Raw genomic sequence first — 17,118 nt, 5'->3', positions numbered from 1 at the left:
AAATTGGACTTAACCAAAATTAAAGATTTTTGTGCTTCAGAGGACATTTTTAGGAAAGTAAAAAGACAACTCACAGAATGGGAGAAAATTTTTGCAGATCTCACATCTGATAAAGGGCTAATATCCATAACACATAAAGTACTCTACAACTCAACAATGAAAAGACAACCCAATTTTTTAAGTGTCCAAAAAGGATTTGAGTAAGCATTTCTCCAAAGATACATAAATAGCAATAAGCACATGAAAATGTGCTCAGCATCATTAGTCATTAGGAAAATGCAGCTAAAACCACAGTGAGTTACCACTTTACATCCACAAGGAAGACAAAGTGTTGGTGATGATGTGGAGAAATGGAAACCCTCAGGATAATTTACTGTTTTTAAAATCATGTGCTCCAAGTAGCTATACTTTATTAGAAATACAGATTCTGGATTTTTAACACTATTTCCAAGTAATTCACGTGCACATTAATGATTAGGTGGGATAGATTGGTTCTCAGGTTCACTGCAAACAGGAATCACTTTTTTTTTATTGGTTATGAATATTCATGGCATACAAAGCTGATCGTCACCACTCATGCCCAAGGTGTGATGGCCAGATCAATACTGGCAGCAGATAATATACTTTTTTAAAAGATTTGTCTATGAATCTTCTAGGAGAATCATAACTTTTAAATCTATCTGGATTTTTATATAGGTTTTTTGTGTTTTTTATTCAGCTGGTGTTTAGTAGTGGCCCATCCCTAGCATCTCACAGTAGGTTTAAAAAACAATATCTAATATTTGTAGTTAATTATCCACCTTCTGACCCAGATGGGCTCTGTAGCATCTGTGTTTTTACAAAATGTAAAATCGACACTCTTAAGGTGTTTTCAGCTGAAATTAGCCCTGGGTCTTCTGGCTTCCAGTGTGTTTTCCACTGTATCTTTCTAAGTACTTTTCACCAATTTAGATCATAAGTGAGACACTACCAAAGTAGCATCAAAAGCGATTGTTTTTATATGTTTATAAGACCATCTTTAGAGATAACAAATTTTAATAAAAAGATAGGCAACCATTTCTTCACTTCATTGCAAAACCAGTGTTTTACCCTCGCCAGGTTCAGTACAGAAGGAAAAAAATTGTTATGAAAAGAAAGGGGAATAGCTTGTTAACTTTTGATAACACATTAATGAGATGGTTTTTATTTCATGTTAACATGATACAAAGGGCACAAGTGCTCCTGGAGCTGAGTATACTAATATTGAGCAGGCAGGGCCTCAGCCTGGCTGAAGCAGGGGATTCTAATTAAATTACCATCTAGGTAAACAGAGCCTCTACACCTCCGCACAACTAGGCCATAATTTGATTTAAAAACTTCTTTTGTCAATAGTAAAAGAACACAGAAGAAGGGAGAATGGTGTAATAAAGCCCCATTTATCCCTCATGTAACTTAAACGGTTATTGACATTTTGCCAGTCTGTTTTATCTGTACCCTCACGTTTTATGTTTGTTTTCTATAGGATTTTCAAAGCAAATCCGAAATATTACATCATATTAAATATTTCATGAAGTTTGTACTTCTGGGACCATAGTATAATGTTAAATTACTTCCTGGCTTAAATTCCTGTTTGTTTTAGGTGGTGAGATCTGCTGAGGAAGCTGCATCAGTGTTGGCCACTTCAATTAGTCCAGAGCAGTGCATCAAAGTGCTTTGTCCTATCATCCAAACTGCTGATTACCCAATTAATCTGGCTGCAATCAAAATGCAAACAAAAGTGATAGAGAGAGTATCCAAGGAAACACTTAACCTGCTTTTGCCAGAGATTATACCAGGCCTAATACAGGTAAGCAACAAAGCTTGGAGGAACAAGCTGTGATACACTGGGGTTTGGTTATTTTGGGCACTTTCCAGGCAACACTGGTGGCATGATCAAGCCTTCCTGCCATCTGCGATGTTCAGAACAAAGACTTTCCATAATTAGCTGGGTGTGGGTGTGGTGAAATATACGTAACATAAAATTTACCATTTAACCATTTTTAAGTGTACCATTTAGTGGCATTCACTATGCTGTGCAACCGTCACTACTGTCCATATCCAAACTTTTTCATCATCCCAAACTGAAACTGTATACCCAGTAAGTAATAAGTCCCCAATTCCCCTCTCTCCTATCCTGCAGTAACCTGTATTCTACTTTCTGTCTCTAAAATTTACCTATTCTAGAATGGTTTCTCATGTAAGTGAAATCGTATAATATTTGTCCTTTTGTGTATGGATATTTCACTTAGCAAAATGTTTTCAGGGTTCATCCGTATTGTAGCATGTATCAGAATTTCATTCATCTCTTGATGAATATTTGCTTTTTTTCTTTTTCTTTTCTTAGATTAACATAAATATCACAGCAAACTTCCTTGTAATATCTTCTTGTAATTACATGTATGCATCTAAAAGCAGAATTTCTAGGTATTGCCCGATTTCTATCCAAAGTGGTTATACTAATTTACAGTCATAAATGTAATGTGTTTTTATCTATCCATACAAACCCATGCATATAAACATTTTAACAAAAATGAGATTATATTTTGTACCATGCTTTGATTAACTTAACCATATATTGTGAGTTTTTTCCATTCAATAAATAATATTCTACAATGTAATTTTAATGACTAACATTACATAGTGTACCTATCAAGGCCCACTCAAAGAAAATTAATTATTCATTTCTTTCTGCATCTATAGTATTATATTTGTTACTCTGTTCTAAACTCAATATTACTCACTAAATTGTGAGATCCTAAGATCCAAATCTCTTTCTTCTTTGTACTTTGGTACTAAGAATAGAATATATATGATATGTATATGTCATACATATAATGGGTACTAAGTAAACGTTTGCTGGATAAATAACTTAGAAGATAATAGTAAAAAGCTGTTGTGGCTGTAAGTTCTTGTACATTTCTTATTTCCTCTGATGTTAGCTTGGTAGCATCTTATCTATCAGAAAAGCACAAAAATGCTAATAAATTTAAATATTAGCATTTTCTTTTTTTCTTTTTTCTTTAGTTTTATTTCAACATTTATTCGTACATATTTGTGGGGTACAGTGTTTTGTTTCAATACAAGCATATATTCTACATAGATTCACTTAGGAACCACTTTTTTTTTTTTTTTTTTTTTTTTTTTAGCTTCCACATATGAGTGAGATCGTGTAGTATTTGTCTTTCTCTGCCTGGCTTACTTCACTTAATATGATGGTTTCTAGATCCATTCATGTTGCTGCAAATGACAGGATTTCTTTTTTTTTTTTTTTTTTTTTTTTTTACCGTATTCCATTGTGTATATGCCACAGATTTTTTAATTCATTCATCTGTTGATGGGCATTTAGGTTGATTCCATCTCTTGGCTATCATAGATAGTTTTGTGATAAACATGGGAGTATAGGTGTCTCTTTCATATATTGATTTCATTTCCTTTGGGTATATACCCAGCAGTGGGATTGCTAGGTCATAGAGGAGTTCAATTTTTAGTTCTCTGAGGAACCTCCACACTGTTTTCCACAATGGCCATACCAAATTACATTCCCAACAACGTAGGAGATTTCCCTTTTCTCTGGATTCTTTCCAGCATTTGTTATTTCAGTCTTTTTTGTTAATAGCAATTCTACCTGGAGTGAGGTGATATCTCATGGTGGTTTTAATTTGCATTTCCCTGATGATTAGTGATGTTGGGAAATTTTTCTTGTGCCTTTTGGCCATTTGTATGTCTTCTTTTGAGAAATGTCTATTCAGGTCTTTTGCCCATTTTTTAATTGGGTTATTTGATTTTTTGCTGTTGAGTTGTTTGAGTTCCTTATACCTTCTAGATATTAGCCCCTGGTCTCATGTGTAGTTTGCAAACACTTTCTCCCATTCTGTAGATGTTCTCTTCACTTTGTTGATTGTGTCCTTTGCTGTGCAGAAGCTTTTAAGTTTGATGTAGTCCTATTTGTCTATTTTTGTTCCAGTTGCCTGTCCCTTTGTAGTCTTGTTCAAAAAAGTGCTGACTACTCCTATTTCATGTAATGTTTCTCTATGTTTTCTTGAGGTAGTTTAATAGTTTCAGGTCTTAAATTTATGTTTTTAATCCATTTTGAGTTGATTTTTGTGTATAGTGAGAGATAGGGGTCTATTTTCAATCTTCTGCATCTGGATATCCAGTTTTCCCAGCATAATTTATTGAAGAGACTTTTTTTCCCCCAGTGAGTCCTCTTTGCACCTTTATCAAAAATCTGTTGGCTGTAAATACATGGCTTTTATTTCCAGGTTCTCTATTCTGTTCCAGTGGTGTGTGTGTCTGTTTTTATGCCAATACCATGCTGTTTTGGTTACCATAGCTTTGTAGTATGTTTTGAAGACAGGTAGTATGATTCCTCCAGCTTTGTTCTTTTTGCTCAGGATTGCTTTGGCTCTTCAGGGTTGATTTGGGGTTTTTTGTTTGTTTTTTTGTTTTTCTCAGTGATGAAGGATAAGTTTTATTTTTTCAAATGTACTTTTAATTTGTCATAGATTGATACTTTTTAAAAATACAGTAGAAGTGAATAACCAGAGAAGTGATTATTTTTTTTAAAAGATATCCACAGATCATATTTTTTAATTATTAGTGTTGTTTTTTTCATTTCTGTGAAGAATGTCATTCCTATCTTTATAGGGATTGCATTGAATCTGTAGATCACTTTTGGTAGTATGGTCATTTTCACAATATTAATTCTTCCAATGCATGAACAAAGAATGTCTTTCTGTTTCATTGTGGCCTCTTCAATTTCTTTGGTCAGTGTTCTATAATTTTCCTTGTAGAGATCTTTCACCTCCTTGGTTAAATTAATTTATATGAGATCCTGTCATCTGCAAACAGGGACAATTTGACTTTCTCTTTTCCAATTTAGATGCCTGTTTCTTTCTTTTGCCTAATTGCTCTGGCCAGGACTTCCAGTACTATTTTGAATAAGAGTGGAGAGAGTGGGCATCCTCATCTTATTCCAGTTCTTAGAGGAAGAGTTGTCAGCTTTTCCCCATTAAGTATGATATTGGCTGTCAGTTTGTCATATATAGCCTTTAAGATATTGAGGTACATTCCTTCACTGCCTAATTTGCAGAAGGTTTTTATCATAAAGGAGTGTTGAATTTTATCAAATGCTTTTTCTGCATCAATTGAGGTTATCATATGGTTTTTATTTTCATTCTGTTGATGTGATGTATCACATTTATTGATTTGCACATGTTGAACTGACTGTGCATCCCTGGGATAAATCCTACTTGATTGTGGTGAATGATCTTTTTAATATGCTGCTGAATTTGGTTTGCTAGTATTTTGTTGAGGATTTTTGCATCAGTGTTCATCAGGAATATTGGCCTATTGTTTTCTTTTTTTTTCTTGCATTCTTGTCTGATTTTGTTATAAGGGTAATGCTGGCCTTGTAGAATGAGTTTAGAAGAGTTTTCTTCTCCAGTTATCAGGAAGAGTTTGAGAAGAATTAGTACTAATTCTTTTTTAAGTGTTTGGTAGAATCCCGCAGTGAAGCCATCTGGTCCTGGGCTTTTCTTTTAATGGGAAGACTTATTACTGCTGATTCAATCTCATTACTCATAATTGGTCTGCTCAGGTTTTCCATTTCTTCTTGGTTCAATCTTGGTAGATTGTGTGTGTTCAGGAATTTATCCATTTCTTCTAGGTTTTCCAATTTGTTGGCATACAGTACATAATAATATCTGTGATCCTTTATATTTCTGTAGCATCAGTTGTGATGTCTCCTTTTTCATTTCTGATTTTATTTGAGTCTTTTCTCTTTTTTTCTTAGTTAGTCTAGCTAATGGCTTGTCAGTTTTGTCTGTTTTTTTAAAAGAAGCATTTTGTTTTGACAGTCTTTTGGCTTGGGTTTTTTTAAATTTTATTTTCTTCATTCCAATTTTGTTTATTTCTGCTCTGATCTTTATTTATTTGTTTATTCATTTAGTGGTCCCAATCTTGTTTATTTCTGCTCTGATATTTATTATATTTCTTTCTTTCTGCTAATTAAGGTTTGGTTTATTCTTGCTTTTCTGATTCCTTTAGATGCATTGTTCGATTACTTATTTGAAATCTTTCTGCTTTTTTGATGTAGGCATTTATTGCTATAAACTAACTTCTTAGTACTGCTTTGGCTGTATCTCATAGGTTTTGCTATGTTGTGTTTCTGTTTTCATTTGTTTCAAGAAATTTTTTAATTTCCTTTTTTTTTTTTTTTTTTTTTTTTGTCTTTTTGTGACAGGCCACACTAAAACCATGAATGTATGAAGTGATTTTCAATGTTAACTAAAACCATTAGGTGAAAAGATGATGGGGAAGGGTTTCTAATAGAGATATTAGACTAACAACACCTCAACACACTGACCAATCTTAACATCACTGAAAACTGGACGATGAAATATTATGTATCTTTTGATGAGATGCCACCTAAGAAAGGGGTTTTTTCCATAACAATTGAACCTGAATCTAATCAAGCCTCTAGATATGTCAGTTTAAAGGAAGTTCAGAGCATAGAGAAACATGTTCAGCTTCTCCTTAAGTATATATTCTGTCAAATTCAGAATGTGGGAGATTCTACAAGAAAAGTTACCAATTCCTTTAATAAAGAAGTGGCATAAATAAAGGGGGAGAGGAAGTTAACAACTGTTATAAATTTAAAGAGTCTTAAGAGTCTAATCAATGTGAAAAAGATCTAAATTGGAAGACTCACACTCCTGATTTCAAAAGTTTCTATAAAGCTACAGTAGGGAAGGCAGTGTGGTATTGTCGTAAGGACAGACTTGTAGATCAATGGAATAGAGTCCACAATCAGGAAATAACCCTCACATTCATAGTCAGTTGATTATCACAGTTCATTGGGGGAAAGGATAGTATTTTTAATAAATGGTGCTGGGACAACTGAATATCCATATGCAAAGAATTAAATTGAAGCCCTACCTCATACCATATACAAAAATTAACTTAAAGAGTGATGTCACGAAAATGGCAGAGTAGGGAGCTCCAAGAATTTGATCCCTCCACTGAAGCAACCATGGAGTTAGCAAAAACAGATAGAATCAACTTTTTCAGAACTCCGAGATCTAACCACAAACTTACAGCTACCAGGGAAATGCTTGATGAAAGATAGAGGCTTCTAAAATTCAGTAAGAAAGTAAGTTACTTACCTGTCCACCATTCCTCTGTTCAGGAACCGTGGGGATGGCGGCCCACATTCCTGGTGCAGCTCGCTGATGCCAGAAGGGACAACATGGATCTGTTCTCAAAAAATTGTGGTTATGCACTTTGATCTCTCTGGCAGTTCCCTGAGGGACTGTCACAAGGACTAGCCTTTGTTTCACCTTTCCTCAAGCTGAAGTATCTTCCCATGTGGTGTCTGTTGAAAACATTTAAAGACATATTCGACCGGCAGTCACCTGAAGCAAGGTAGAGCAGACAGGGCAAGCTGCAGACAGACAGAGAAGCCTGGGAAGGAGGAGGTGAGGAAAAGGATACTTGGTGGAATAAGGGCTTTGAAGGGCTGCTATGTGTACTGGGGAACCCACCATTTACATACTTAGAAAAGCCCTCAGAGAGCCCTAGGCTTGGGCTTCTGGCTGATCTTTGGGCTCCATGCAAGCAGAAGGCGAAGGCTAACACAGAGTTGTAGGCATCCTAGCTAAGCATTGAATGAGTACACCAACTCAGTGTCAGTCTGCAAAGACCTGGAGAGTTTGTTTTGTTTTGTTTTGGCTCCGTGCATTTAAGAAAATCTCTGTCACGTCTCTGGCTGACTGCTGAGATAAAAGAGACTTCAGTAACCACACACCATATACAAAAATTAACTCAAGTGAATCAATGATCTAACTATAGGAGCTAAAACTAGTAAACTCTTGGAAGAAAACTTAGGGATAAATCTTTATGACCTTAGATTTGGCAGTGGATAAAGCATCAACAAAAAATGAAAAATAGATCAATTGGATTTCATCAAAATTAATAACTTTTGTGCGTCACAGGACATTATGAAGAAAGTCCAAAGACAACCTACAGAATGAAAGAAAATTTTTGCAAATTATATACTTGGTAAGGGTCTACCATTCAAAATATATGTGAGGGTACTTCAAAAAGTTCATGGAAAAATAGAAATAAAATATAGTACAAATCTTTCCATGAACGTTCTGCAGTACGCTCATATGAAGAACTCTTATAACAACAACAATAAGATAAACAATTTTAAAATAGGCAAAGGACTTGAATAGATATTTCTTCAAAGATGTACAAATGGCCAATAAGCACATAAAGAGATGCTCAGTACCACTAGTCACTAGGGAAATGCACATCAAAACCACAGTGAGATACCACCTCACACCCAATGGGATGGCTGTAATCAAAATAACAGAACATAACAAGTATTGTGCAGAAATTGGAACCCTTGTACATTGCTGGTAAAAATCTAAAATTGTGCAGCCGCTGTGGAAAACAGTTTGACAGTTCCTCAAAAAGTTAACATAAAATTATTGTATAACCCTGCAATTTCACTCTTGGGTATATGCTCAAAAGTAGTCAAAGCAAATACTTAAATAGTTATACATGAGTGTTTTTTAGCAGCACTATTCACAATAGCCAGAAGGTAGAAATAACACAGATGTCCATTAACTGATAAATGGATAAACAGAATGGTATGTCACACAATGTAATATTATTCAGACATAAAAAGGAATGAAGCACTGATATATGCTATAACATGTTCAAAACATTATGCCAAGTGAAAGAAGCTAGACACAAAAGGTCACATATTCTTTCATTTTTATGAAATATCCAGAATAGGTAAATTTATAGGGACAAAAAACAAATTGGTTTTTGCCAGGGGCTGCAGGGGAGTGAGAGTGAGGGAATGGGAGTGACTGCTTAATTGGTACAGGGGTTTTTTTCTAGAGTTATAAAAATGTTTTGATGAGTGGATACGGAAAATGTGGTACATCTACACAATGGAATACTACTCAGCTATAAAAACGAATGAAATACTGCCACTTGCAACAACATGGTGGACCTTGAGAGAATTATATTAAGTGAAATAAGTCAGGCACAGAAAGAGAAATACCACATGTTCTCACTTATTGGTGGGAACTAAAAATAAATATATAAATTCACACACACACACACACAAAAAAAAAACCGGAGGCGGGGAAGAAGATATAACAACCACAATTACTTGAAGTTGATACGACAAGCAAACAGAAAGGACATTGTTGGGGAGGGAGGGAGGAGGGAGGGAGGTTCTGGTGATGGGCAACAATAATCAGCCACAGTGTATATTGACATAATAAAATTTTTTTTTTTAAAAAAATTTTTTTTCTTTTAAACAAAAAAAATAAAAATAAAAATGTTTTGGAACGAGATAGAAGTGGTCGTTGTACAACATTGTGAATGTACTAAATGCCACGAAATAGTATACTTTAAAATGGTTCATTTTATGTGAATTTCACCTCAAAAAAAAAGTCAACTGAAAATGGATCACAGACCTCAATGTAAGAACTAAAACTATAAAATGCTTACAAGAAAGCATAGACATACATCTGTGTCACCTTTGATTAGGCAATGGTTTCTTAGATACTACACCAAAAACAATTGCAACAAAAGAAAAAAAAATAGATAAATTGAATATCATCGAAATATCAAAATTTGAACTTTTGTGCTTTAAAGGATACATACCATCAAGAAACCCACACTATGGAAGAAAAAACTTATAAATCACAAATTCAATAAGAAACTGGTATATAAAGTATATAAAGAACTTAACAACTAAATAATAGAAAGGAAAAAAACAATCTAAAAATGGGCAGAGGTCTTGTAGTGGGTTGAGGGGTGACCCCAAAGATACCAGGTTCCTAATCTCTGGAACCTATAAATGTTACCTTATTTGAATACAGGGTCTTTGCTGATGTGATTTAAAGTTAAAGACCTTCAGATAAGGCAATAATCCTGGATTATCCCAGTGATCACTAAGTGCTGTCACAAGTGTCCATATAAAAGAGCGATAAAGGGACACTTCACACACACACATGCACACACACAGAGTGGAAAAGGTGACAATGAACATTTGGCCTTAAGATACGGGAAATTGGCTTGATGTTTGTGGTAATTGTTACAACAGCCACAGGAAACTAATACAGATCTGATTTGACATTTCTTCAAAGTCATCCTCCTGAATGCAACTGATGTCATGCCCTGCTAAAAGCCTTTCAGCTTTTCCATTGACAAAGCCAGTCCATTTACCTTGCTGCAGTTCTTCCAACTGACCCCTGCCTACCTTTCCCTCCTACCTGACATGCTCATTCATAAAAAGCACTGGGCTCTCTCTCACTTTGGAGTCATTGCATGTGTACTTCTCTCTGTCTGGTACAATCATCCTCACCACCCTTTGTCTTAATTTATTCTCATCATCCTTCAGGTCTCCATTTAAACAACCCTTTCTCTGCAAAGTGTTTTCTGATTATCACATTCCTAAACCATTCCTTGCCCATGATACTTCCTTTTGCCATATGATACTCTAACTGTTCTGGGAAGGGATAGTGTGTATCTCATTGGACACTGAACATTATTTACCTGGCTTGTCACATAATAGGCACTTAAATATTTGAACATTGAATGCAATATTCTTTGCAATATTAGTTGTAATAGGAAAAATTTAGCAAGAGGGAAGTTGTGGGGGTAGAGGACTTAAGGTTACAACACTATTGAATGGTTAAATTAGGACACATACTAAATGGATACCTTATATAATTATTATGAAGACCACATAGAAAAATTAACTTACATGATAATTACAATTATATTAAAATGATGAGATAAGGTAAAATATTATACATAGTTTGATTTCCTTTTATTATGAAGAATACAGTGCTTTTAGCTGGATAACTATTGATATTTTAATGTTTTTGCAGTCCTTTAGAAAGACGAAATGATCAGGATTTTAGTGGTGATGAACTCTGTTTTCTCCTGGGTAAAATGTGTATCTACATTCAGATAATTGATTCAAAAATATGAGTACTTTACACATAAAATTTCTGTGGACTATTAGAGTAAGTAGTGGGATCAAAAGCATTAGAGAAATAGTTTACATAGACTAGATTTATTTGAGAAAGTAATTGCAGGGATAGGACAGATGTAAAGCCTAATTAAGCCTAGATTATAGGAGAACCTTGACTGCCAAACCAGAGAATTTAGGTTTTATTGGATAGTGAAGAGCTGCTCACTGTCTTAAAGCCGAATGCTTTAGGAAGGTTGATCTGGAGACTTTTTTGCAGGGTGTATTGGCAAGGGGGCAACTTTAGTGTCAGGGAAATACAGTGTCATAGTCTGTTTCTGTTGGTTATAACAGAAATACCTGAAACGGGGTAATTTGTAAAGAAACAATATTTATTGCTTACAGTTTCAGAGGCTGGGAGGTCCAAAGTCCAGGGAACACATCTGGTGAGGGCCTTGTTGGTGGGTGGTGACCCTCCACAGAGATGCAGGGTAACATGTGGCAAGAAAGGCAGGAGAGAGAGAGAAAGCATGCTTCTCACTCACTCTCCTTTTACAGCCATCAGAACCACACCCATGGCCACCATTAAACCGTCAATGTATTAATCCATTCACTAGGGCATGGTCCTCACAATCTAATCACCTCTTCAAGACTCCACCTTTCAATTACCATACTAGGAGTTCTGTAGTACATGGGACTTTGGAGGACACAATTCAGTATGTAGCATGCAGTCTTCCAGGTTTAGTAAGAAAGAACCTGATAAAGAGCACTAACAGTAGAGTGGGGGTGCAACAGGGAAAGGAGAGAAGGACATGAAAATGAAAAGGTTGAAGAGTTCACTTTATTCAACAGAGTTTTCTCAGTACACACGAGATCTCATCTTTGAGTTACATCTTTTGTCCCTGTTGAAAAGGTAGTTTTCTCAGATCCCCCAGGAATACTAACAATGGACTTTTCTCTCCCTAGGGTTATGATAATTCAGAGAGCAGTGTTCGGAAAGCTTGTGTCTTCTGCCTGGTGGCTGTTCATGCAGTAATTGGTGATGAACTAACACCGCATCTCAGTCAACTCACTGGCAGTAAAGTAAGTCATACCGCTTTTTTTTTTAAAGATGGTGGCCATAATACATTCTTAAAAATTTAGTGCTCTGGGTGTGTTAAATGCTAAATTTGTTCTTTGGCTTTTAATAACTCAGGCTTTAAGCATCCAGCCTGCCCTTACTCCTCCTATTTTGCTTTTTAGCTTTTTCTACTTTAACATTTGTCACTCAGGTGAAGTCAGCAGTTTAGTAGGGTGGTTAGTAGATTGTTATGAGAAAATGCCTGGAAGCTTCTGTTTATTTGTAATAGCCAATTCCTTCAGCCCAATCTTTACCCCCGTGGACTGTCTAATTAGGAATAAATAGATTGTTGTAGTTATATATTCATACTTTATATCTCCTAAAATGTGGAACACTTGAACATTTTTTAAATTTTCCCCTTAAGAACTAAGATAATCAAGTGTTTGTTCTCCTTCTCTTTCTATTGTTATGATCCAGATTAATGTGCAACTTTGACTAGGTATGTTAAAAGAAAAATTTCTGATTAATCCTTAAGACAAAAAAATAAATGTCTTGCTTTCCTTATTTCATTGGTACTGCCAAAACTTTAAAATTTGTTCTGTGACTGTTGAATTATGGCTTATGAACTGTTTAGCAGGAGATTCCTTCCTTTAAAAAGTTTCCCCAAATCCTAATAACTGTTGTTATGATAGTCAAATATATTCTTTAAATAGCAAAAAGGCAGAATAAAAATATATATTAAGAAAAGTGCACTCAGGTACACCTTATGTTAAATATCTATATAAGTTGTAGACAGATTAAAGTGGTGATTCTTAACCCTTTCTTAGTTACAAACCACTGAGATTTAGGTAGAATCTCATCCCCCTAAAAAAATAAATACATACAGAAAATTTTACATGTAGTTTCAGAGTGTTCAGTGATCCCCTGAATCCATGGACACCAGGTTAAAAACTCTTGGATCAAAGAGTTAAAATTTAAAAAGCAAACCTTCATGGGCCGGCCCCGTGGCGCACTCGGGAGAGTGCAGTGCTTGGGAGCACAGCGGCGCTCCCACCTCGGGTTCGGATCCTGTATAGGAATGGCCGGTGCGCTCACTGGCTGAGCGCGGTGCGGGCGACACCAGACCAAGGGTTGCAATCCCCTTACCAGTCACAAAAAGACAAAAAAAATAAATAAAAAGCAAACCTTCAGAGCTGGCTGATTAGTTCATTTGGTTAGATCAGGATGCTGATAACACCAAGGTCCAGGATTTGATCCCTGTACCAGCCAGCCACCCAAAAAAACCCAAAACAAAACAAATAAAAATAAATAAATAAAAAGTAAACCTTCAAAAACAATTAAAACTCAGCACTTTGTCAGAATACTAGGCAACTGTTAGTAACGTTACATATGAAGGCAATAGGGAGTTGGAAAAAATATTTTGAAATAACATTAGATCAAAAAAGTAGAACACAGAATTGTATATACATTGAAAACAAACTTGATAAGAAAGATGATCCCATACAGACAAAGACTACAAAATGCTGCAGAGAAATCAAAAACATTCTTCTTAAGATGTCAGTGGCATAGTGGTCACAGTGGTCCCGGAACCCAAAGGCCTCAGTTCCTATCCGGGCACACTTTTTATCCACCACTGTAATCTTAGGCAGTGACTTAACCACTTGGTATCTTGATTTTCTCATCTATAAGATGCAAAAATGAAGAGAGAATATAAAAGAGTTAGCAGTTGTGCAGCGCATAGTGCTCAAATGTTTGTCATTATTGTTTTAATGGTGACTTTTTTCTAAGTTTACTTTAATGTTTCATATGTTATTACTACAATATTTTTTGAAAACCCATGGTAGAATACTTGATCAAACTGTAAGACTTAAAAAATACTTTTTTGCAATTCCTAATTATCAACAATAACTTAGGCATTATAATAACCCCCAGCCTAAAATCTTTCAAAGTTCACACGTGTGTACATAATTTTCTTAGTCTTAATGAGCATCTAATAATTTAGAGCAGCTGGCTCCCATGACTGTATGTTTGTCTTGAATCTGCAGATGAAGCTACTGAATCTTTACATCAAACGTGCACAGACAGGTTCTGGAGGAGCTGATCCTACTACTGACGTTTCTGGACAAAGTTAGTGAAGCTCATCGAAGTGGACCAGGTCTCTCAAAGAAAGGACAGACAGACCACCCTCGTCAATGAAAGGAAATTCTCAAATACATCTTCTGGAACTTAACCATTGTTTTCCAGTTTTAGTTTTTTGTTTTGTTTTGTTTGTATTTTCTGTAACAGAGGCCTATCCTCAGTCTGCATGTAACTTTTATGATAGTTATTCCAAATTCAAGAAGAAGCAGTATTAACATCAATTGATCAATACAAAGTAATTTTTAACCTAATTCATCATTTCACATGTTTGTACTTCTTTGTCTTCCCATTAACCTTTGCCAGTGTTATGATTGTATAAATTTTTTTAAATGCTGGTTAAACAGGAATGCTTAAAGCTTTAAAAGTTTAACTTTTTTTTGCCTTTATTCAATTGACGAATAATATTTTTTTTGCTACTTTGAGTTTTGTTCTGTATCATGTCCTATGCTAGAGATATTGAAATGATGTGAAACAAAGCAGGACTAATTTTAACTTCAGCTGGACTCTGTTGGTGTGATGGTGATACATGTTATTAGTTGCAATTCCTTTGGGGTGATCTGTAGTTTGAAAACTGAGACCTCAAAGAGAAATATTACAGAATCAGCCAATTCTGTAAAACTCATATTGTTTGTTGGTTATTGATCTTCCCATCTTTATTTAAAACCATGTCCTTTCTATGATCCCTTAAGAAAGCTGCACCAAATCATCTGCCCGTTTTTTTCTTGATACTTATTAAAATAGAAGGTTTCATTGCAGGGTTTTTGGTTTGTTTATCTTTGTTGTGAATGATGCTTTTTTTTTTTTTGTATTTATTAATATCAAATTCACTTATGAATAAACTTAATAGTGTGTAAGAAAATAATCTAAGTGATTCATTTTCAGAAATTAATTCAGGCCCAGCCTGAAAGTTGTCTGGTTCAGCCCATTCCTGGGGGGTCGCTGAATAGATAAAGTTGTCCTTAAGCTGGTAATGAGTTACCAGCCCTTAATTGTTTACTTCAAATGCATAAGGTTCTCCTTGAGATGGTAGTAAATTAATAGCCCTTTATTGTTCTCTTCATTTCCTAATGTTTCTCCTTTAACAGGGTTTCAGGGGCCTCTTTCGCAGACTTGTCCTGAGCCCTCAGACAAAGAAATTTCTTACAAGGGGGTTAATACATTGGGGTAATGTTAGACGTCATCCGGGAAGATTGTGCGCCCCAACCAATGAGGAGGCAGGGGCAGGGACTTGCACACTAGGAAATAAATTGCTTGCTGTAGCGCTTTTCCGGTTGCCTGCCCATCAGACACCTGAACCTTGCAAGGCTGTAATTAAAGTGTCCCTTCACTGTACATCATGTCTCCGTGTCCATCCTTTGGCCTTTGACAGATGAGGGCATTTCTCACATAGTGGAAACAAGCAAACAAACAACAACAAAAATCAGTGCATGTGTGTCCTTGACCGTCTTCTGTTTCTCATTTAATAAGAAAACTAATTATTGAGACATGGGAATCGACCAGCACCTTTTTTAAAAATGGTGGAACCTGGTTTCCTTTTACCATGAAATTGTCTTACTTGAAAATATCGATCCTGATGAGAGAGAAGATGGTGCCAAGGCTATCTTTGTATAATGGGCTCAAATTCTCTACCTCGTCAGGGCTAATACTTTTAACTGAGCTGCTGCCTATAGTGTCTTTTGGAAAACTACTTAAAGGTTGATTTTCTGTTACTTTTAACAAATTATTTTAATCACTTTTTGCTACACCCGTTCTTTTCCTGTGCAGCCAATTTTCAAAAATTACCAGTTTTGGTGAAAGGCCAAAGTAGATAATTTGGAACCGGGATACTGATGATTTCTCATCTTGACTTTTTTTAATCCTAACTTAAAGTGAATTTGACTGGAAAGGCGAATAGCTATTAGGGAAGCAATTTGCTATTGTTACAGAGTTATCTGTACTTTGTTTAACTGAAATGTAGAAATGTATGTAAAGAGTTTAAGACAAGAGTACCGAATGGATGATTTGTCATAGGCTTTTTCCTCCTTTGTTTCTGTTCTAGCAGCAAGAAAGGAGTTTCTCTATATCCTCTCCCCCTTACCTGTAACAGTTTTGTTTTCTACTGTTAATTACATTGTGTATTTATAGTTCTATGCTTACTGTTGTGCATATACTGGCAATAAAACTGTATATAACACTACTTGAAAAAATTAATAATGTATATCAGCTGTTTTTCTGTCTCCCTGTGTAACAAGTCATTTATAACGAGGTTGTGTTTTTTTTCCTTAACTTTAGAAGGTCTTGTATCAATGGTGTTCTCATGAATTTTGTAAGTGCATCTGAGGAGAAAAGATATATAAGGAATAGCAATCACAATCAAATGTATATAGCTATATACGCATGTATGTATTAAAGCTTATCTTTAAAAAGAAAAGGCATTTTAAACATGGAACTCTTCTCAGTAGTGTTTTATGTATCATGATCTTTGGTATGTTTTATAATCATTTTGAATCAAAATATTGATTTAATTTTGACCTCTGTTTTAAAGTACTGCTTTAACTATTGTTAACAACTAAATTGAATAACTTAAGCTAACTGAAAAATTAGATCAAGCACTTGGCATCTAATGGCAGGCACTCAAGAAACGAATGAACTAACAGAAAAGTGTGGTTTAATATGTCTCAATGAAAGCTCATATATATAAACACGAAAAAAATTCATGTTTAAAATTCCATAATTTTAGTTTGATAAGACTATGAGAGAGTTATTGGTTACTCAAACCACTATATGCAATATACCCTTAATTTGTTCATTCCAAAAACATACTTAGATGTCAGCTATTAAAGAATGATCATGAAAAGCTACTGTTTAAATTTTTTCATACCGCTTTTCTGCCCCAAACTAATTATCAGTGTCTTTC

The 17,118-nt window shown here is 35.2% G+C and overlaps 1 protein-coding gene across 10 annotated transcripts in view; it reads left to right on the top strand.

Moving 5' to 3' along the window:
• CLASP2 (cytoplasmic linker associated protein 2) overlaps positions 1-16,559 on the top strand; it is a 182,554-nt gene extending 165,995 nt beyond the window's left edge. For all 10 annotated transcript variants that reach the window (XM_063113533.1, XM_063113537.1, XM_063113532.1 and 7 more), the window contains 3 exons: positions 1,619-1,825; positions 11,990-12,106; positions 14,129-16,559. In XM_063113533.1, coding sequence (XP_062969603.1) covers positions 1,619-1,825; positions 11,990-12,106; positions 14,129-14,215 — 411 coding nt within the window. In that variant the 3' untranslated portion in view covers positions 14,216-16,559. The remainder of the gene's footprint in view (positions 1-1,618; positions 1,826-11,989; positions 12,107-14,128) is intronic.
• Positions 16,560-17,118: the final 559 nt, after the last annotated feature.

Source organism: Cynocephalus volans, chromosome 11 (assembly GCF_027409185.1).
Source record: "Cynocephalus volans isolate mCynVol1 chromosome 11, mCynVol1.pri, whole genome shotgun sequence".
In the NCBI taxonomy this organism is placed as follows: domain Eukaryota; kingdom Metazoa; phylum Chordata; class Mammalia; order Dermoptera; family Cynocephalidae; genus Cynocephalus; species Cynocephalus volans.
Note: the sequence above shows the minus strand (reverse complement) of the source record. Positions and strands in the feature narration are given on the sequence as shown.